The sequence below is a fragment of the Myxine glutinosa genome, chromosome 8 (assembly GCF_964187855.1).
Source record: "Myxine glutinosa chromosome 8, kmMyxGlut1.1, whole genome shotgun sequence".
NCBI lineage: Eukaryota > Metazoa > Chordata > Myxini > Myxiniformes > Myxinidae > Myxine > Myxine glutinosa.
Window position 1 is genome coordinate 68,411,580 of NC_136268.1, and position 16,126 is coordinate 68,427,705.

The 16,126-nt window shown below is 43.3% G+C and overlaps 1 protein-coding gene across 2 annotated transcripts in view; it reads right to left on the bottom strand.

Annotated features, from left to right (window-relative positions):
* Positions 1-16,126, bottom strand: part of RNF139 (ring finger protein 139) — a 22,755-nt gene extending 6,629 nt beyond the window's left edge. Inside the window, exons 1-3 of one of the 2 annotated variants that reach the window (XM_068124606.2) lie at positions 15,871-16,126; positions 6,630-8,002; positions 4,871-5,074 (exon numbers count right to left, since the gene is read on the bottom strand). In XM_068124606.2, coding sequence (XP_067980707.2) covers positions 4,871-5,074; positions 6,630-8,002; positions 15,871-16,000 — 1,707 coding nt within the window. In that variant the 5' untranslated portion in view covers positions 16,001-16,126. Of the gene's footprint in view, positions 1-4,870; positions 5,075-6,629; positions 8,003-13,368; positions 13,556-15,870 lie in introns of those variants that run through there. The other variant, XM_068124608.2, reaches the window with a different exon arrangement.

Below are 16,126 nucleotides of genomic sequence, written 5' to 3' on the forward strand. Positions count from 1 at the left end.
TGTCAATTTCAACTTATTTTTAGAGAAAATTGTGACTGATTTGAAAAAAGTGCAAGGGTGCCAATATTTTTGCCTTGAGAAAGTACAGTGCCTTGAGAAAGTATTCACACCCCTTGACTTTTTTCACATTTTGTTGTGTTACAGCCTGAATTTTAAATGGATTAAAATGAGAAGATTTTTTTGGTGAATGATCTTCACATAATACCCCATAATGTCAAAGTGGATTTTTATTTTTATTTTTCAGAAAATTTTACAAAATATTTGAAAATGAAAACCTGAAATTTCTTGAGTCAATAAGTTTAACCCCTTTGCTGTGACACTCCAAATTGGGCTCAGATGCATCCAATTTCCATTGATCATCCTTATATGTCTCTACAACTTGATTAGAATCCACCTCTGGTCAATGCAAATCGATTCATAAATATTCAACCCCCTGAGTCAATACTTCGCAAAAGTGCCCCTGGCAGTGATTACAGCTTGGAGTCTTCTTGGGTATGTCCCAGCTTTGCACATTTGGATTTGGGGAGTTTCTCCCATTCTTCCTTGCAGATTTGCTCAAACTATGTCAAGTTGGATGGGGAGCGTCGGTGAACAGCAATCTTCAAGTCTTTCTACAGATTTTCAATGGTATTCAAGTATTTGTGAAGTGTTGCAGAGACTGTTGTCCTTCCGCCAGGTTCTCTCATTTCAGCTAAGGAACTCTGAAACAACTACAGAGTGGTCATTAGGTTCTTGGTCACCTCCATGATAATGTGCTTCTTGCCCGGTTGCTCAGTTTGGTCAGGCGGCCAGCTCTAGAAAGAATTTGGGACGTCACAGATTCTTTCCATTTCTTAATGATTGGAGCTCACTGTGTCCTTGGGAACTTTCAACACTCTATTACTTATTTTATACCCTTCCCCAGATCTGTGCCTCCTCATATTTTTATCTCCGAGTTATATGAGCAGTTCCTTGAGCGTCATCATGGTAGAGTTTCTGCTCTGACATGCACCGTCAACTGTGGGACCTTAAATAGAAAGGTGTTTCTTTCTAAATCATGTCCAATCAATTGAATTGGCCACAGGTGGACTCTAATAAAACTGTAGAGACATCTGAAGGATGATCAAAGGAAATTGGATGCACCTGAGCTCAATTTGGAGTGTCATAGCAAAAGGGTAAATGCTTATTGACTCGACATTTCAGCTTTTCATTTTTAATTATGTTGTTAAACTTTCTATTAAAAATTTCCACTTTGACATTATGGGGTATTCGGTGTAGATCAGTGACAAAACATCTCAATTTAATCCATTTCAGTCAAGCTGTAACACAACAAAATATGAAAAAAATCAAGAGGTGTGAATACTTTCTGAAGGCATGGTACCAAGTTTCAGTTGAATATGTTAAAGGGTATGGAAAAAAGTCTGGAACACCACAGGCTGGACGGACGGATGTACAGACGGAGAGCAAGCCTATAGTCCCCTCCACGTAGGGGATGAATAAATACATACTGAATAGCATTTTAAAACTAGAGCAAAGGGGAGTGCTCAAGCAAACTAGGGCTGAAGACAATCTTCCTACTATATAAAACCAGAGTTAATAGAACACCTTACCCCATGCAGTCTTGAGAGAAAAAAGGACATGGGCAGGGTCTGCAAGTGGCGACTTTGATTGGTCAAGATGATGTAAAATGCTGCAATATTTTGTCCAAGTACTGCTAAATGGAAGGGTTTTGAAACTGCCCAAAAGGTGATTTGTGTTCTTGTGTTCAAGTATATAATTCAATTTAAATAAAATAAAGATTTTGAAGGTTGTAAAAAAAAAAAAAAATCGGACATTTACCGTCGCCGGTGGTCCTTAAAAACATATTTATTCCAATTTTAGCAAATATCACATTTTTTGGCGAAGCGAAGCAGGCGTATAATAATATTTCGGGTGATAACACAGAGATGGCCGAGAGTTATACACTGCTATCACTTTTTTTTCATATCTAGGGACATTTATCTTGCTAAAAATCATAATGAGCCTTACTCCATCTGTATGGTACCGACCAACCCCCTTGGCTCATAGCCTATTTTATAGATCACCTTATTTAACATGTTACGTTAATTACAAGCAGAAGCCAGTGGTGAAAAATACCATGACAGAAAAGCCTTGGTGTATTATTATATAATAGGGGAAGAGAAGATCAGGTACCCTCCTCCAGAGAAGCAAGGTTTGGTACAACATTGTACACTTGGTCAGCACACTGAGGGGTTGTGTTATTATCATTATTCAAGCGTGTAAATCACAATAATTCTCCAAAATACTTCTTGCTGCGTAATTCAAAACATACCTCGCTCCACTGGAAAACGTAGGGACAGGAATACTGTACTGTAAGGGGTGGGTACTTGCAAAACTCTCTCCCACCTGGAGATGTGGTACATGATACACATTTACATAAAGAATTGGCGTCCCTTCCCCCACCCCAACCAATACCACCGGCGACGGGAAAAATCGAAGAGTGGTTGGCACCATGGGATGACATCCCGCAATCTACTCGGAAATGCGGGATGTCACAGGAAGGGGGTCAACGGTTGTGGGGGCTGTAGGGGAGAAACCCTTCAGCTCCGAAAGGATCAACCCTTGACACCTTAACATATTATAATATAGATTTGAGCCTGCTGTTTGTGCTCTTTATGACGTCCTTAAAAACAGTAATTTTCCTGTTTGGAATGATTTTCAATTTTGTTTAATTGTCAGACAGGGAGACGGACAAAAATAAATTACCTGACTCCTAAAATAACTTACCAAATACAATTTGCCAAATTGAGAGCCAAAGTACTGCTAAACTACAGGTTCGTTTTTCAATTAATGTTCAAAATATAACATTCAATTTAAATTAAGATGTTCCTCGATCATAAACAACTGACGTTTGTGGACAGACAGACACAGTGAACCAATTAATTTAACCCCTTTATAGCTCAACCCCTCAACTCCAAGACTTAACCTCGATAACCGTTTAACCACTGACCGCTTCATGACAGAGTGGATATTGTGGGTGTGAAACGAAAATCACGTGGGTTCACACCATTTTCTTGCATTCAAAGTTAAATATGTACTGATCAAACAATGAACAGATCCTTCTTGAGTACAATACCGTTTTGTCATGCAAATAGCCCACCCTCTTGTACACCCTACACCTGGGGAACAAGTGCTCTGAAAAGTTCAGGCATGTATAACCCGCATGCACACGGGTATAACCCACACGCCAGCTTTCTTCTTCACCTGACTAGGAGGTACCCGATCTCCATATTTCCAGCAGCAAAAACAGCTTTGTCATCTAGGGGACATTCAATGTCATGCAACGTATTTTTTGCCCAAAATCTGATACCTTCCACCCACCCCCTGTAATGCTCTGTAATGCTTCAACAGATACCCCCTAAAATATTACGTAATGCTCGATGCGGTCTGCAACTATTGCTCGAAATGGGCAATAGGACATCCCTAACCCATATTTCAGACCTTAATCTCAGGATGCCATTTATCCCATTGTTTAAATTTCAGTTACTACGAACTACATTTGAAAAAGTAAAGGCGGCAGTGTACCCTCAATAACACCAGGCAGCAGTCCCTGTAATGACGTCTGTAACAAGTGAATCCTCTTGGATTGCGCTGAGGTTCGGGCATGGAATTTCTAGGAGGAAGTATAATTTGTATGCAATGAAAGTACATGTAATATGGGATCGAGTAAGATCGAGTAAGCTTCACCAGTGCGCGTGCGCGAATTTACGTCACGTCGGCAGCGAGAAGGCGTTCCCCAACACGATCCAATCAGGAACTGCCACGCCCACTTATATGATCTCAGAATTCCTGTGACAGGAATTAGCGTTACACTGGCTGGAAGTCATTCGCTAGAGGCGCTTCCTCAGCGCCAATCACCAGTGCGCGTGCGCGAATTTACGTCACGTCGGCAGCGAGAAGGCGTTCCCCAACACGAACCAATCAGGAACTGCCACGCCCACTTATATGATCTCAGAATTCCTGTGACAGGAATTAGCGTTACACTGGCTGGAAGTCAATCGCTAAAGGCGCTTCCTCAGCGCCAATAACACCAATCCCTGTAATGACGTCATGGGACTAATTGCTTGACACACACCCTTCCCTCCTCCCCCACCCCACTTCTGTGGTTACGTCACGCGCCGTATGTTAAAATACTGTACCGTATGACCTGCACACGAGTATAGCCCACAGTTGGAATTTTTGGAACCTATTTTCCGTGTAACCTGCGGGTTAATTGCGTGAAAATACAGTAATCCGTCAATATACAGAAGGGTTATTTTCCTTAAAATATTTCTGTATACTCCCATTATATAAATGCAGATAGGTTCCTACAGAACAAAATCTTCATGATAGCGACAAACTTAATTAAAATACCATGTCTTAAGACTGAGGGGTGTCAGGCTGAGGGGGGGGGGGGGCAGGGTGAGGGGTGGCAGGCTGAGGGGTGGCAGGCTGAGGGGTGGCAGGGTTGTCCACTTCCTCGGAAGAAGTGGATGAAGCATACATCCGAAGTAGGGTAAATCACACAGACCGTCGACCATGAGGGGAAGTGAGGTATGGGGACATCGTATGAAATGCAGCGACAAACGGCCAAGTATGAAATTTGCTTAAAGTAAATAAAACACACAGATCATGCATTTATATATATTTTATTTCTTCTAAAATGTATTACTTTTTTTTTGAGATGCAACATTTCTGTTATATAGCGATTATTCCACATGTCGAAATGTAATCCCCAATTACTCATTTCCATTACAGCAAATTTCTGGACATTAAATGTCCATATAATCGAGGGATTACTGTAAATCTTTTCATTACCGTGCAGGTAAACAAAATCAGTAAGAAAGCCTACCTGAACGTAAAGCCACTTGCGCAGACAGAGTGCATGGAAGTAGTGATTGCAGGGTGTACGGCGGGCTGAGGTGGTAAACTCCTGGTAGCAGATTGAACATACATCCCCAATCTCCCGAAGCTCTTTACCTGTCAACTCAGGTAGCAAACCAATCTTGCGCACGGCTGTCTGACGATTCATGAACGTTTTCCATCCACTCTTGGCCTGTGAAAAAACGCAGGAGACAAAAACAATTTAGCATGCCAATAATCTACCATATACAACACAATGTCTTTGTTTGTACAGATGTCTGTCCCCCTTCATAAGGGTAGGTTTTAAAGGCCGATCTCTTAACACGAATGTGCGTTCAAATACGGTCTATTTTTGAGGATAAAACAAACAAAAAACATTTTACATAAAATGTTAATGATGTCTCTTCTATTGGAATTGTATACGGTGGCTTGCAAACCGAGCCTCAAGGGCGGTGTACAGAAGCGTTTTTTAAAATAATAAATACAAGGCACAGGAAGGTGAAATTCGCTGCATGTGATGTGCAACATGCGCAGAGTAAAAGAAGTGTTATTTTACATCTGTATGATATCTAATAAATAAATAAAGATATACGCACCCCTGACACTAGGCCGATGCTTCAGACTTTGGCACGCTCATGACGCTGGACCATCGAATAAACTGTTCCAACTCGTCATTTTTGACAGGCTTTTATACTAGTAATTATACATACAAGCAGGGCTAGTCTGATCAAGATCGAGTTATTTAGACGTCAATGAACCATCAAGACTGATGTTTAAAGTTGCAACAAAAATAAACCAGGAAGTGTTAGTGCACCATAACAATGTTGGACTAAATAGTCTCATTTCCTTGTTTGAGGTCAGTTTCAGCACAGCCTCATGTGTTCGTTTTTTTCTATGATTTTCCGACAGACACAGACACACACACACACAGACACACACACACACAGACACACACACAGACACACACACACACACACACACACACACACACACACACACACACACACACACACACACACACACACACACACACACACACACACACACACACACACACACACACACACACACACACACACACACACACACACACACACACACACACACACACACACACACACACACGGAATTGAGGGGACGAGAGATTTTTTTTGTGCCCACGACCTGACCATGGGTACCCCAAGCACGTATGCAAAACCTAGTTGAAATTGTTCAAGGGGTGTGGAATTGTGTAGAAATCAAAGAAAAGGACATGCACACGCACACACTGTTCCTTAAACGTTTCTAAACCCCTGGCCCAATTTGCCTGAAAATTGCTGTACCACATATCGTTTTCACAAGTGGAAGGTTGACGTCACAATAAAAACTTTCAATTCTCAATCTAAATGATGCAAAAATATAAAATAACAGAGATTTAGGGGTTCGAATGTTGTACATCAGGAGTCTCCTTTGGCAGATAAATGGGCAAAGTTTGGCATTCCCCTCCAGTCAGTTGCCTTGTCAGTTATCAAATCAATTGCATTACGTATTTATATTCCATATATGAAATGAAAACTATTATACAAAAGGTCGATAGTCTCTGCGGGGCTATACTAAGTTTAACCATTGGTGGAACTATCCTGTCTGACCGTAAACAAGGAAAGGAGGAGGTCAATTCACCCATCATTGCAGTGTAGCTACAATAAACTACACTTTAACATTGCAAGTTATACCTTCAATCAAATCCTATGATCAGCTGTTTCAATCACCTGCAGGTAAATGTTGAAATAGGCATGAAGGCACATCATAAGCGCACGAATCTTGCTGCTTCCGTATTCAAAACACATGGTGTATGCGCCGTTTCCAAACATGACCACGCCGAACATGAATTCCACCACACTGCCAGTCGAGCGTACGTAGTACACGTAGTCATCGAGACGCTCCCAAAGTGTGCTATAGAAGCCATCGATGATGAAGAGTCCATAGACAGTAAGAGACACGACAACCTTCAGGCAAAGCTCGATGCAGAACGCGACAATGGCAAAGAGCCATGTGCCAAATGGCGAACGCTGCCACAGAAACACAATGAGCAAGAGAGGGGCAACAGAGAGTCCCAAGGAAATCCCAACGGCTGGACAGTGTCGACGGAACGGTAGGAGGTGCGTCGTACCTAACTGCATGAGCACCGGGTCCGCCATGCTATGAATGAAGTGCAGCACTGCGGTAAGTAACAGACAAAGGTTTCGGCTCAATCGAATGAGCCTCTCGTCTGGTGCAAGGCCACTGAGGCCCGTTTGCAGGGCGAGTAGGAAGAAGAGTACTGGAGCTACGAAGCCAAGGCGCCTGTCCTCGTCATCTTGAGAACCGATGAAAGCGAGCACCGCTAGACCAAGATAGCGTGCGAGCGAGGAGATAACCGCAGACATACCAAGCACCGTAATAGTTGAGTCACAGCCGCTGATCAACAGGTTGCAGAGGACGTCCCAGGCTCCTGCCGGGTCCAATGTCGTGCGCCTGCTACCAGTTTCGCCGACGACGTACAGCAAAAGGACCGCCTGAGTTGCAAATCGCGTTAACCAGAACACTCGCAAAATGTCTGGCACATGGATACGCTTCCACGTATCTTCAACTAGCACCTGCAACCCATATTGCTGATACATGTGACGGAGCACTAGGAATGTGTATTTGGCAGTGTATTCAAACCAGCGCACGTTGTCTAGGAGCCGGTACAGGAGAATACAGGGTGCGGGAAGGGACGACACAAGCGCCAGCCGGCTTTGCACTTCACTGGAAAGACCCAAGACAAGGCCGGCAGGTGACAAGATACAGGCAGGTAGTAGCACCAATACAAAGCGACCACGGAGCCGCAGCACTGAGCAGAACGCGATGCTCAGGCAGAGCTGCAGGGCAGATGAAGCAAGAACGAAGGAAGCGCAGCTGTGGCAAAGACGTCGGAGCTCGGCTGTTGCGGGCTTTTGCCAAGGGGTTTCGGCAGTGATGGGAAACGGCACCGAGAATAAGAAGGAACCATAATGGTGGAAAGCTGCCGACAGAACGCAGAATAAACCTGCAGCGATGAAGGCGTACAAGCGGAATAGCATGGGCCTTGACAACACAAGGATGCACAGAGCCAGGAGCACACCTGTGGAGGAGAACAAATAAAAAATAGGTATGTAAAAAAATTAATATAAACACTCGCTGCCATCAACACACTAAATACGCAATTTGGTGTCTGCCTGTGCTTTGGTCTGTCTGTCTGTCTGTCTGTTATACATTTGGTCGTTACTTATCCAATCTCAACCAAACTTGACAGGAGGAATAAGGGTCACACGATGGAGGTTGTAGTGAGTTAAATTGCCTCCTCATCACACCCTCCCCTCTCTCCCACCACCCACCCCCAAGAAGGTTTCCAGTCTTGGGGGAAATCCGTGGTAAGGTGTATATCCGTGTTAAGAAAGCTATTCATGCCATTTCTCCAAAGCTCCTAAATACAAAAATAATAACAACACTGAGGATAACAGCATAATCACACATATCAGTTTACAGGAAAGTAGGTGGTATCCTGTAATATCCCGGTCTGTACTACTGTGTTAACTGTTAACTGCGCATGAGCTAAGGAGTAGCGGTCTGGAATCCAAATTGAGACCAGACATTACCCAGCTTGTTACACTGCGCTCGCGAAGCGAAAAGGAGGGATAAGCACTCATGTACGTACGTACGTGTCTGCATTTCAGTAAAGTAAACCGTGTGCCGTGTCAGCATTTAAAAATTCATTTTCTCGGCAACCGTTGGTCCGATTGACATCAAATTTTCACCATAGGAGAGCCTCCTCCTGGAGAATATTTTAGCGAATATTATGCCGTCATAGGTCACGTGGTACAGGCGCCATCTTGGAAAAACGTTACACTATATCTCCCAAACCAGTCAATAGAAAAAATGGAAACATGGCTCATTGTCAAGTACTCACCATGGCGAATAAGATATGTTGATGATGATGTCATCGGTGCCTTAATTATGACGTCATAATTCGACAAGTACAACACTTGATCTGATCAGTATGAAAAAAAAAATTCCTCTGCAACTGTTCGTCCGATTGGCATGAAATTTTCAGAATATGAGCGGCTCCTCCTGTGGAATTTTTAAAATGATAATTATAACGTCATATGTCATGTCATGTGGTACAGGCCCCAATCTTGGAAAAATCGAAAAAAGGTTGCACCTCTACATCTCCGAAACCGCTCCATGGAAAAAACTTAACATGGCTCATTGTCACGTACTCCGCTTGGGGAATAAGATACGTTATGATGATGTCATCGGTACTTTAATTATGACGTCATAATTCGACAAGTACAACGCTTGATTCGATCAGTATGAATTTTTTTCTCTGCAATTCTTGGTCCGATTGACACAAAATTTTCACCATAGGAGGGCCTCTTCCTGTAGAATATTTCAATGATTATTATGACGTCATAGGTCACGTGGTATAGGCATCATCTTGGAAAAACTTCGCACCTCTATCTCTGAAATAACTCCGTGGAAAAAATTGAGACCTGGCTCATTGTCATCGACTCCTCATGTGGAATAAGATATAAGATATGTCAATGATGATGTCATCGGTGCCTTCATTATGACGTCATAATTTGATAAATACAACACTTACCATCCGATTATTTAAAAAAATTTCAGAAACTGTTGGTCTGATGCACTAAATTTTCACCATAGGAGCGCCTCCTCCTTTAGAATATTTTAATGATAATCATGACGTCATAGGTCATGTGTTAAGGCACCATCTTGGAAAAACCAAAAAACCTTGCACCTCTATATCTCCAAAACCGCTCTATGGTAAAAATTGAAACGTGGCTCATTGTAAATAACTCCATATGGGGAATAGGTGTTGTTAACGATGACATTATTGGTGCCATAATTATGATGTCATAATGCGACAGGGACAATGCTTAATCAGTTTGAAATTTATTGAGCATGATCTATGCAACAATTATTTAGAGAATATAAATTTATGATGTCATCGCTCACGTGGTCTGGCAGTCATATTGGATCAAAAAAAAAGAAACGTTCAAAAACAGAAGAGTTGGCTCACACCAAGTTGACTGCGCAGGGTAAGTATTCTATGAATACCATCTAGTTTATAAATGCGGTTATGTTTATGGCCTCAACTACCTCTTGGGGTAGTGTATTCCAGTCATCGACTACACACTGACTAAAAAAAAAAGTGTTCCTTCTAATCTGGACACTGCTCTTTTGCAGTTTCCAATGATAACCTCTTGTAGGGGGCTTATTACTTGTTTAACCTCTTGTAGGGGGCTTATTACTTGTTGGAAGAAGTGACTGGCTGGGACAACAAGCTTTCCATTCATTTACTTGTACACAGTAATCATGTCACCCCTTCGACGTCTATAATGAAACAAATGCAGATTTAGTGTCTCCAGGTGCTTCTCGTACGATTGGCAACATAGTTCAGGAACCAAGCGGGTTGCTCGCCTTTGGACTCTATCGTATTTCCATCAGGGTGCCATAAGGTATTTCCATATTCCAACAGGGGTCTTGACTAGAGTTTTGAAAAATCACAGTGAGCATCCAAGGTGGAACGTGAGAGAAAGTTATTTTCACGATCCCAAGTCTGGTTGGCTGTCAGGATTGTTGATGAAATGTGTTGGTGAAAACATCGGTCTTTATCCATGATTACAAAAATATAATATTACTAAGTTACAAAAATATATTATTACTAAGTCACAAAAATATATTATTACTAAGTTACAAAAATATATTATTACTAATAATAATAATAATGCATTTATTTTAAATATAGCGCTTTTCAGGAAGCCCAAAGACGCTTTGACAGAGTGCAAAACATAATGCATAGCAAAACATAAAGACAATTGCAAAAAAAGAAGAATCAATAGGGAAATATTCAAAGCACAAAGGAGGGAGAAGGAGAGGAGATAGTCAGGGGTTAGATGCTGTGGGTTAAATGTTGAATGCAGTGTTGAACAGGTGGGTCTTGAGTGATGTTTTGAATGTGGTGAGTGAGGAGGAGTCTCTGATGGTGTGAGGTAGCGAGTTCCAGAGGGTGGGAGCAGCGATGGAGAAGGCCCTGTCCCCCCAGGATCTAAATTTGGTCCGGATGGGGGGGGGGGGGTCAGGAGGTTGGTACCAGCAGAGCGGAGGTTGCGGGTGGGAGTGTGTCTGGAGAGGAGGTCAGCCAGGTAGGATGGGGCCAGGTTATGGAGGGCTTTGTAGGTCAAGAGGATGATTTTGTACTGGATTCTCTGGGAGATGGGGAGCCAGTGAAGCTTGTAAAGGACGGGGGTGATGTGGTCACGGGTCCGGGAATGGGTGAGTAGACGGGCAGCGGAGTTCTGAATGTATTGGAGTTTATTGGTGATTGTTGAGGGTGAACCATAAAGGAGGCTATTGCAGTAGTCCAGACGGGAAGTGATGAAGGCGTGGATGAGGGTTTCTGCAGCCACGGAGGAGAGGGATGGACGGAGACGGGCGATGTTTTTCAGGTGAAAGAAGGCTGTCTTTGTGATCTGTTTAGTGTATTTGTCGAAGGAGAGGGTTTGGTCAAAGATGATGCCAAGATTCCGGATGTGAGGGGAGGTGGATACTGGGAAACCGTCGATGTTGAGGGCAAAGTTATGGGTGGACTTGGTGAGCGTTTTTGGGCCAATGATGATTATTTCAGATTTATCACAGTTAAGTTTGAGGAAGTTGATTTGAAGCCAGGATTTTATTTCAGTGATGCAGTTTGTCAGGATAGAGTGGGTGGCGGTGGAGATGGACTTGGTGGAGATGAAAAGCTGGATGTCATCGGCGAAGCAGTGGAATTGGAGACCATGACGGCGGATTAAGTGACCGAGGGGGGACAGGTAAAGGATGAAGAGGAGGGGGCCAAGAACTGAACCTTGGGGGACACCTTGGGGGAGGGGAGCAGTGGGGGATTTGCAGTTATTGATGGAGATGAACTGACGTCTGTCAGAGAGGTATGATTTAATCCAAGAGAGGGCAGTGCCGGTAATGTTAAAGGTGGTTTCAAGTCGGGTGAGGAGGATGGTGTGATCGATGGTGTCAAAGGCGGCGCTGAGGTCGAGGAGGATGAGAATGTTGAGGTTGCCAGCGTCAGAGGAGAGGAGAAGGTCGTTGGTGATTTTGAGGAGAGCAGTTTCAGTACTGTGGTTGGAGCGGAATCCGGATTGGAATGTTTCATACAGGTTATTGGCAGAGAGGTGATGTTTGAGTTGAGTGGCTACAGCGCGTTCCAAAACCTTTGACAGAAAGGGTAGGTTGGAGATGGGTCTGAAGTTATTTAGGGTGTCAGGGTTTAGTCCAGGTTTTTTCAGAATGGGGGTAACAGCAGCAATTTTGAGGGATGGTGGGACGATGCCTGTAGACAGGGAGGAGTTTATTGTTGCAATGATAAGTGGAGAGAGAGCAGGAAGGGAGGCCTTGACAAAGCTGGAGGGGATGGGGTAAAGAGTGCAGGTGGCAGTTTTCATTCCGATGAGGAGTTCAGAGAGGTCAGTAGGGGAGACTGGGGAGAATTGAGACAGGGGATGGCAGGATAAGGGGGGGCAGGTGGTTTGAGGGGGAGCGGGTGCGGCGGTGGTCAAGCTGTTGTAGATGTTTTCAATTTTGCGTTGGAAGAATGAAAGGAAGGAGATGCAGTTGTCTATTGTGAATGACTGGGTGGTGGTGTTCAGGGGGCTGAGGAGTTTGTTTATTGTAGAGAAGAGTGCTTTTGGGTTTCCGGAGCCAGAGTGGATAATTTGAGAGTAGTAGGCGGAGCGGGCGCGGGAGAGGGCATCTTTATAGTGTTGTATGTGGTCCTTGTAGGCCTGGGAGTGAACTGTGAGACCTGTTTTATTGCGGAGTCTTTCAAGTTGGCGAGCACGAGTTTTCATCAGGCGGAGTTCAGGGGTAAACCAGGGAGCAGAATGGGTGAAAGAAACTGTTTTGGTTTTTATAGGCGCAAGTTGGTCAAGGCAGGAGGAGAGAGTGTGGTTGTAGTAGTCAGTGAGGTCAGAAGGGGTGTGGAGGTCAACGAAGGGAGAAGTGGACATTTTTTCAGAGAGGGTCGATGAGAATGAGGCAGGTGAAAGAGCGTTTAGCTTACGGAAGTTGATAGTGCGATAATGCCTTGGTGCTGGGGTGGGGATGTTGATGGTCAGAGTGATGGCTAGGTGGTCAGAGAGAGTGAGGTCGGAGCCAGAGAGATGGTGCAAAATTAGTCCAGTAGAGCAGACAAGGTCCAAAATGTGACCACGGTTATGGGTAGGAAAGTTGACATGTTGAGTGAGGTTAAAACAGGTGAGTAAATCAGTGAAGTCAGTGGTTAGCGTGGAGTCAGTGGAGTCCATGTGGATATTGAAATCACCAAGGAGGAGGATTGAGGGGGAGAGGGAACATAGCTGGGTCAGAAAGTAGGAGAAGTCAGACAGGAATGATGGGTGTGGTTTGGGAGGGCGGTAGACAACAGCCATGACTGACTGTGTGTGACCAGAGAGTTTAAAAGCCAGGTGTTCAAATGATGGAGCAGATGAGATGGAGATGAGGTTTGTCTTGATGTCTTGTCGGTGAATAACGGCAATTCCACCACCTCGGCCCTCCGAGCGTGGTTTATTGATGTAAGAATATCCATTGGGTGTGGTGAGGTTGAGTGTGTAGTAGTCCAGTGGTTGTTGCCAGGTCTCAGTGAGACAGAGAAAGTCCAGTTTATTTTCCAGGATGTAGTCGTTCAGGATGAGGCATTTGTTGTTGAGGGACCGGGTATTGAACAGGGTGAGCTTGATGTTGTTTTGTACGGCGGGTATGAATCCAGGTGATTTGGCCAGGGTTCGCAGACAGGAGGTGCGATTTTGTGCGTTGTTGTGACCAGGTGTGTTGGGACGATGAGTGGGAGTGCGCTGAGCCGACCAGAGGATGGGGATGGAGTGTCACATGGGATGGGATGGGGATGGAGTCACTAAGTCACAAAAATATATTATTAGTCACAAAAATATATTATTACCAAGTTACAAAAATATATTATTACTAAGTCACAAAAATATATTATATTATTACTGTCACAAAAACATATTATTACTAAGTTACAAAAATATAATATTATTACTAAGTTACAAAAATATATGTCACAAAAATATATTATTACTAAGTTACAAAAATATAATATTATTACTAAGTTACAAAAATATATTAGTCACAAAAATATATTATTACTAAGTTACAAAAATATAATATTATTACTAAGTTACAAAAATATATTAGTCACAAAAATATATTATTACTAAGTTACAAAAATATAATATTATTACTAAGTTATAAATATAAAATATTATTACTAAGTTACAAAAATATTATATTATTACTAAGTTACAAAAATATAACATTCATTTTATTGCAAAACAAAATCAATACTAACTACAACGGCACTCAATGGAGAGCAAACCTCCGCCTGCTTGGCGATATCACTCAATGGTGAAGAATCATTTAAAAAATTATACGAGCTGGATCCGGATCTGAATCTTCACCGACATTGAATCAATTCTTCGTTGTCACACACACAACCTGTCCAACAAGTTTCATCCAAATCCGTCCATAACTTTTTGAGATATCCTGCTATGTATCGTTTTTGGCCCTATTTCCCAATGGTGAAGAATCACTTTAAAAATTCCACTAGCCGGATCCGAATCCGGATCTTCACCAAAATCTAATCATTTCGTCCTTGCGCTACATCGCTACATGCGCATGTGCTACATCTCTGCCAAATTTCGTCCGAATCCATCCCCAACTTTTTGAGATATTTTGTTCACAAACAAATGGACAGACAGGGGTGAAAACATAACTTCCATCCATTTTTGGTGGCGGAGGTAATAATATCCCCCCTCCCCAAGGGTTTTTCCTCCTTGGACAAACACCGTGATGCCGTGAATAAATAGCTTGTCGTGGTGTATCGTGGGGCAAGCCTAGCAGAAGTAAAATCTACATTATAAACCATGAGTGTCTGTCCGTCCCGAAACTACTCCCTCCGTTTTGGGGCAAGCCCTGCCAAACCTTCTGTGGAAAGTTTTGGTGTACCAACAGGTGTCATAAGGTCGGTGGGTTTCATAAATTCCTCAATAAAATTATGATTTTGAAATACCATCGTTACGGAGCTGCTGCCGATCCAGAAGTGAACAAGATGACGACAATTCGCCGATTTTATAATATCTCAATACAATCGTGATTTAACATTATCTATTGATATATTAATGATATAGGATTAGCCTGGTGTTGGCTTAGCGGTTAGGGTGCCGGCTTGGGATCCTAGGATCCTGGTATCCTGGTGTTCGAATCCCGATTGATCGCGGAATTAACGCCAGGGGTGTTGACTCAGCCTGTCATCCTTCCGAGGTCGGCAAATTGAGTACCAGTTCACTGGTAATTCCCTGTGTGTCGCAAGAGGAGACCAACAGGGTTGGCGGCAGGAAGGGCAATAAAACATTGCTTCAAAAAGGGGACCACGGTGCCCGAAAAAGGCCAACCTCTGCTCTGTGGGGAAAAATGGCCTCTAAAGGTGGTTCTTCTTCTTCTTCTAATGATATAGAATTACATTGTGATTGGAATGATGCTGTTTGAAATTAAAATGTATGGATTTCGAGTTCAAAGCAGAATGAGGAAATGAAAGGGTTTCCATCCGTGACATTCGCGGATTCCCCATTTGCAGTTTCGCCATTGACTGGATATAGCAACATTCAGACTGGGTACGTTTTTTGTGCAAGTCTTTCACGAACCTGCTGTCAATGCCTGACGTTCGAATACACAATATTCCGTTACCGAAAAGTACAATATGTTCATGTTGCACTACAGTAGGTTAACAACTATGACACTTTTAAAATAAACACACATTACAAGACAACCACTTCCTGACAACGAATTTTCATCTCGGGAATGTGGTTCACAATTCGACAACGACGACGAGAAACAAAATTAGAGCGGCGGTTGAACTTGTACCGAGTAGGCGAGTGCAGGTGCTGTTCTCTCCGGGTGCATTCAGCAACAGGTCCACGGCGTACACGCTTGGAACACGCAGCGAAACATCTAGCACAGCTCGCAAAGGTGGGCCTAGGCCGTGAGAGGCCATAGCGGATTGGTTAACGAGTTCGATCCCTGATCAGGGGAAAGGATCGGGACTGGGCAGAGGCCAGAGGAAAACAATTCCCTAGACTAGAGAGGGCCGAGCCTCGTCTCAGCACTTCCGCTTCCGCAA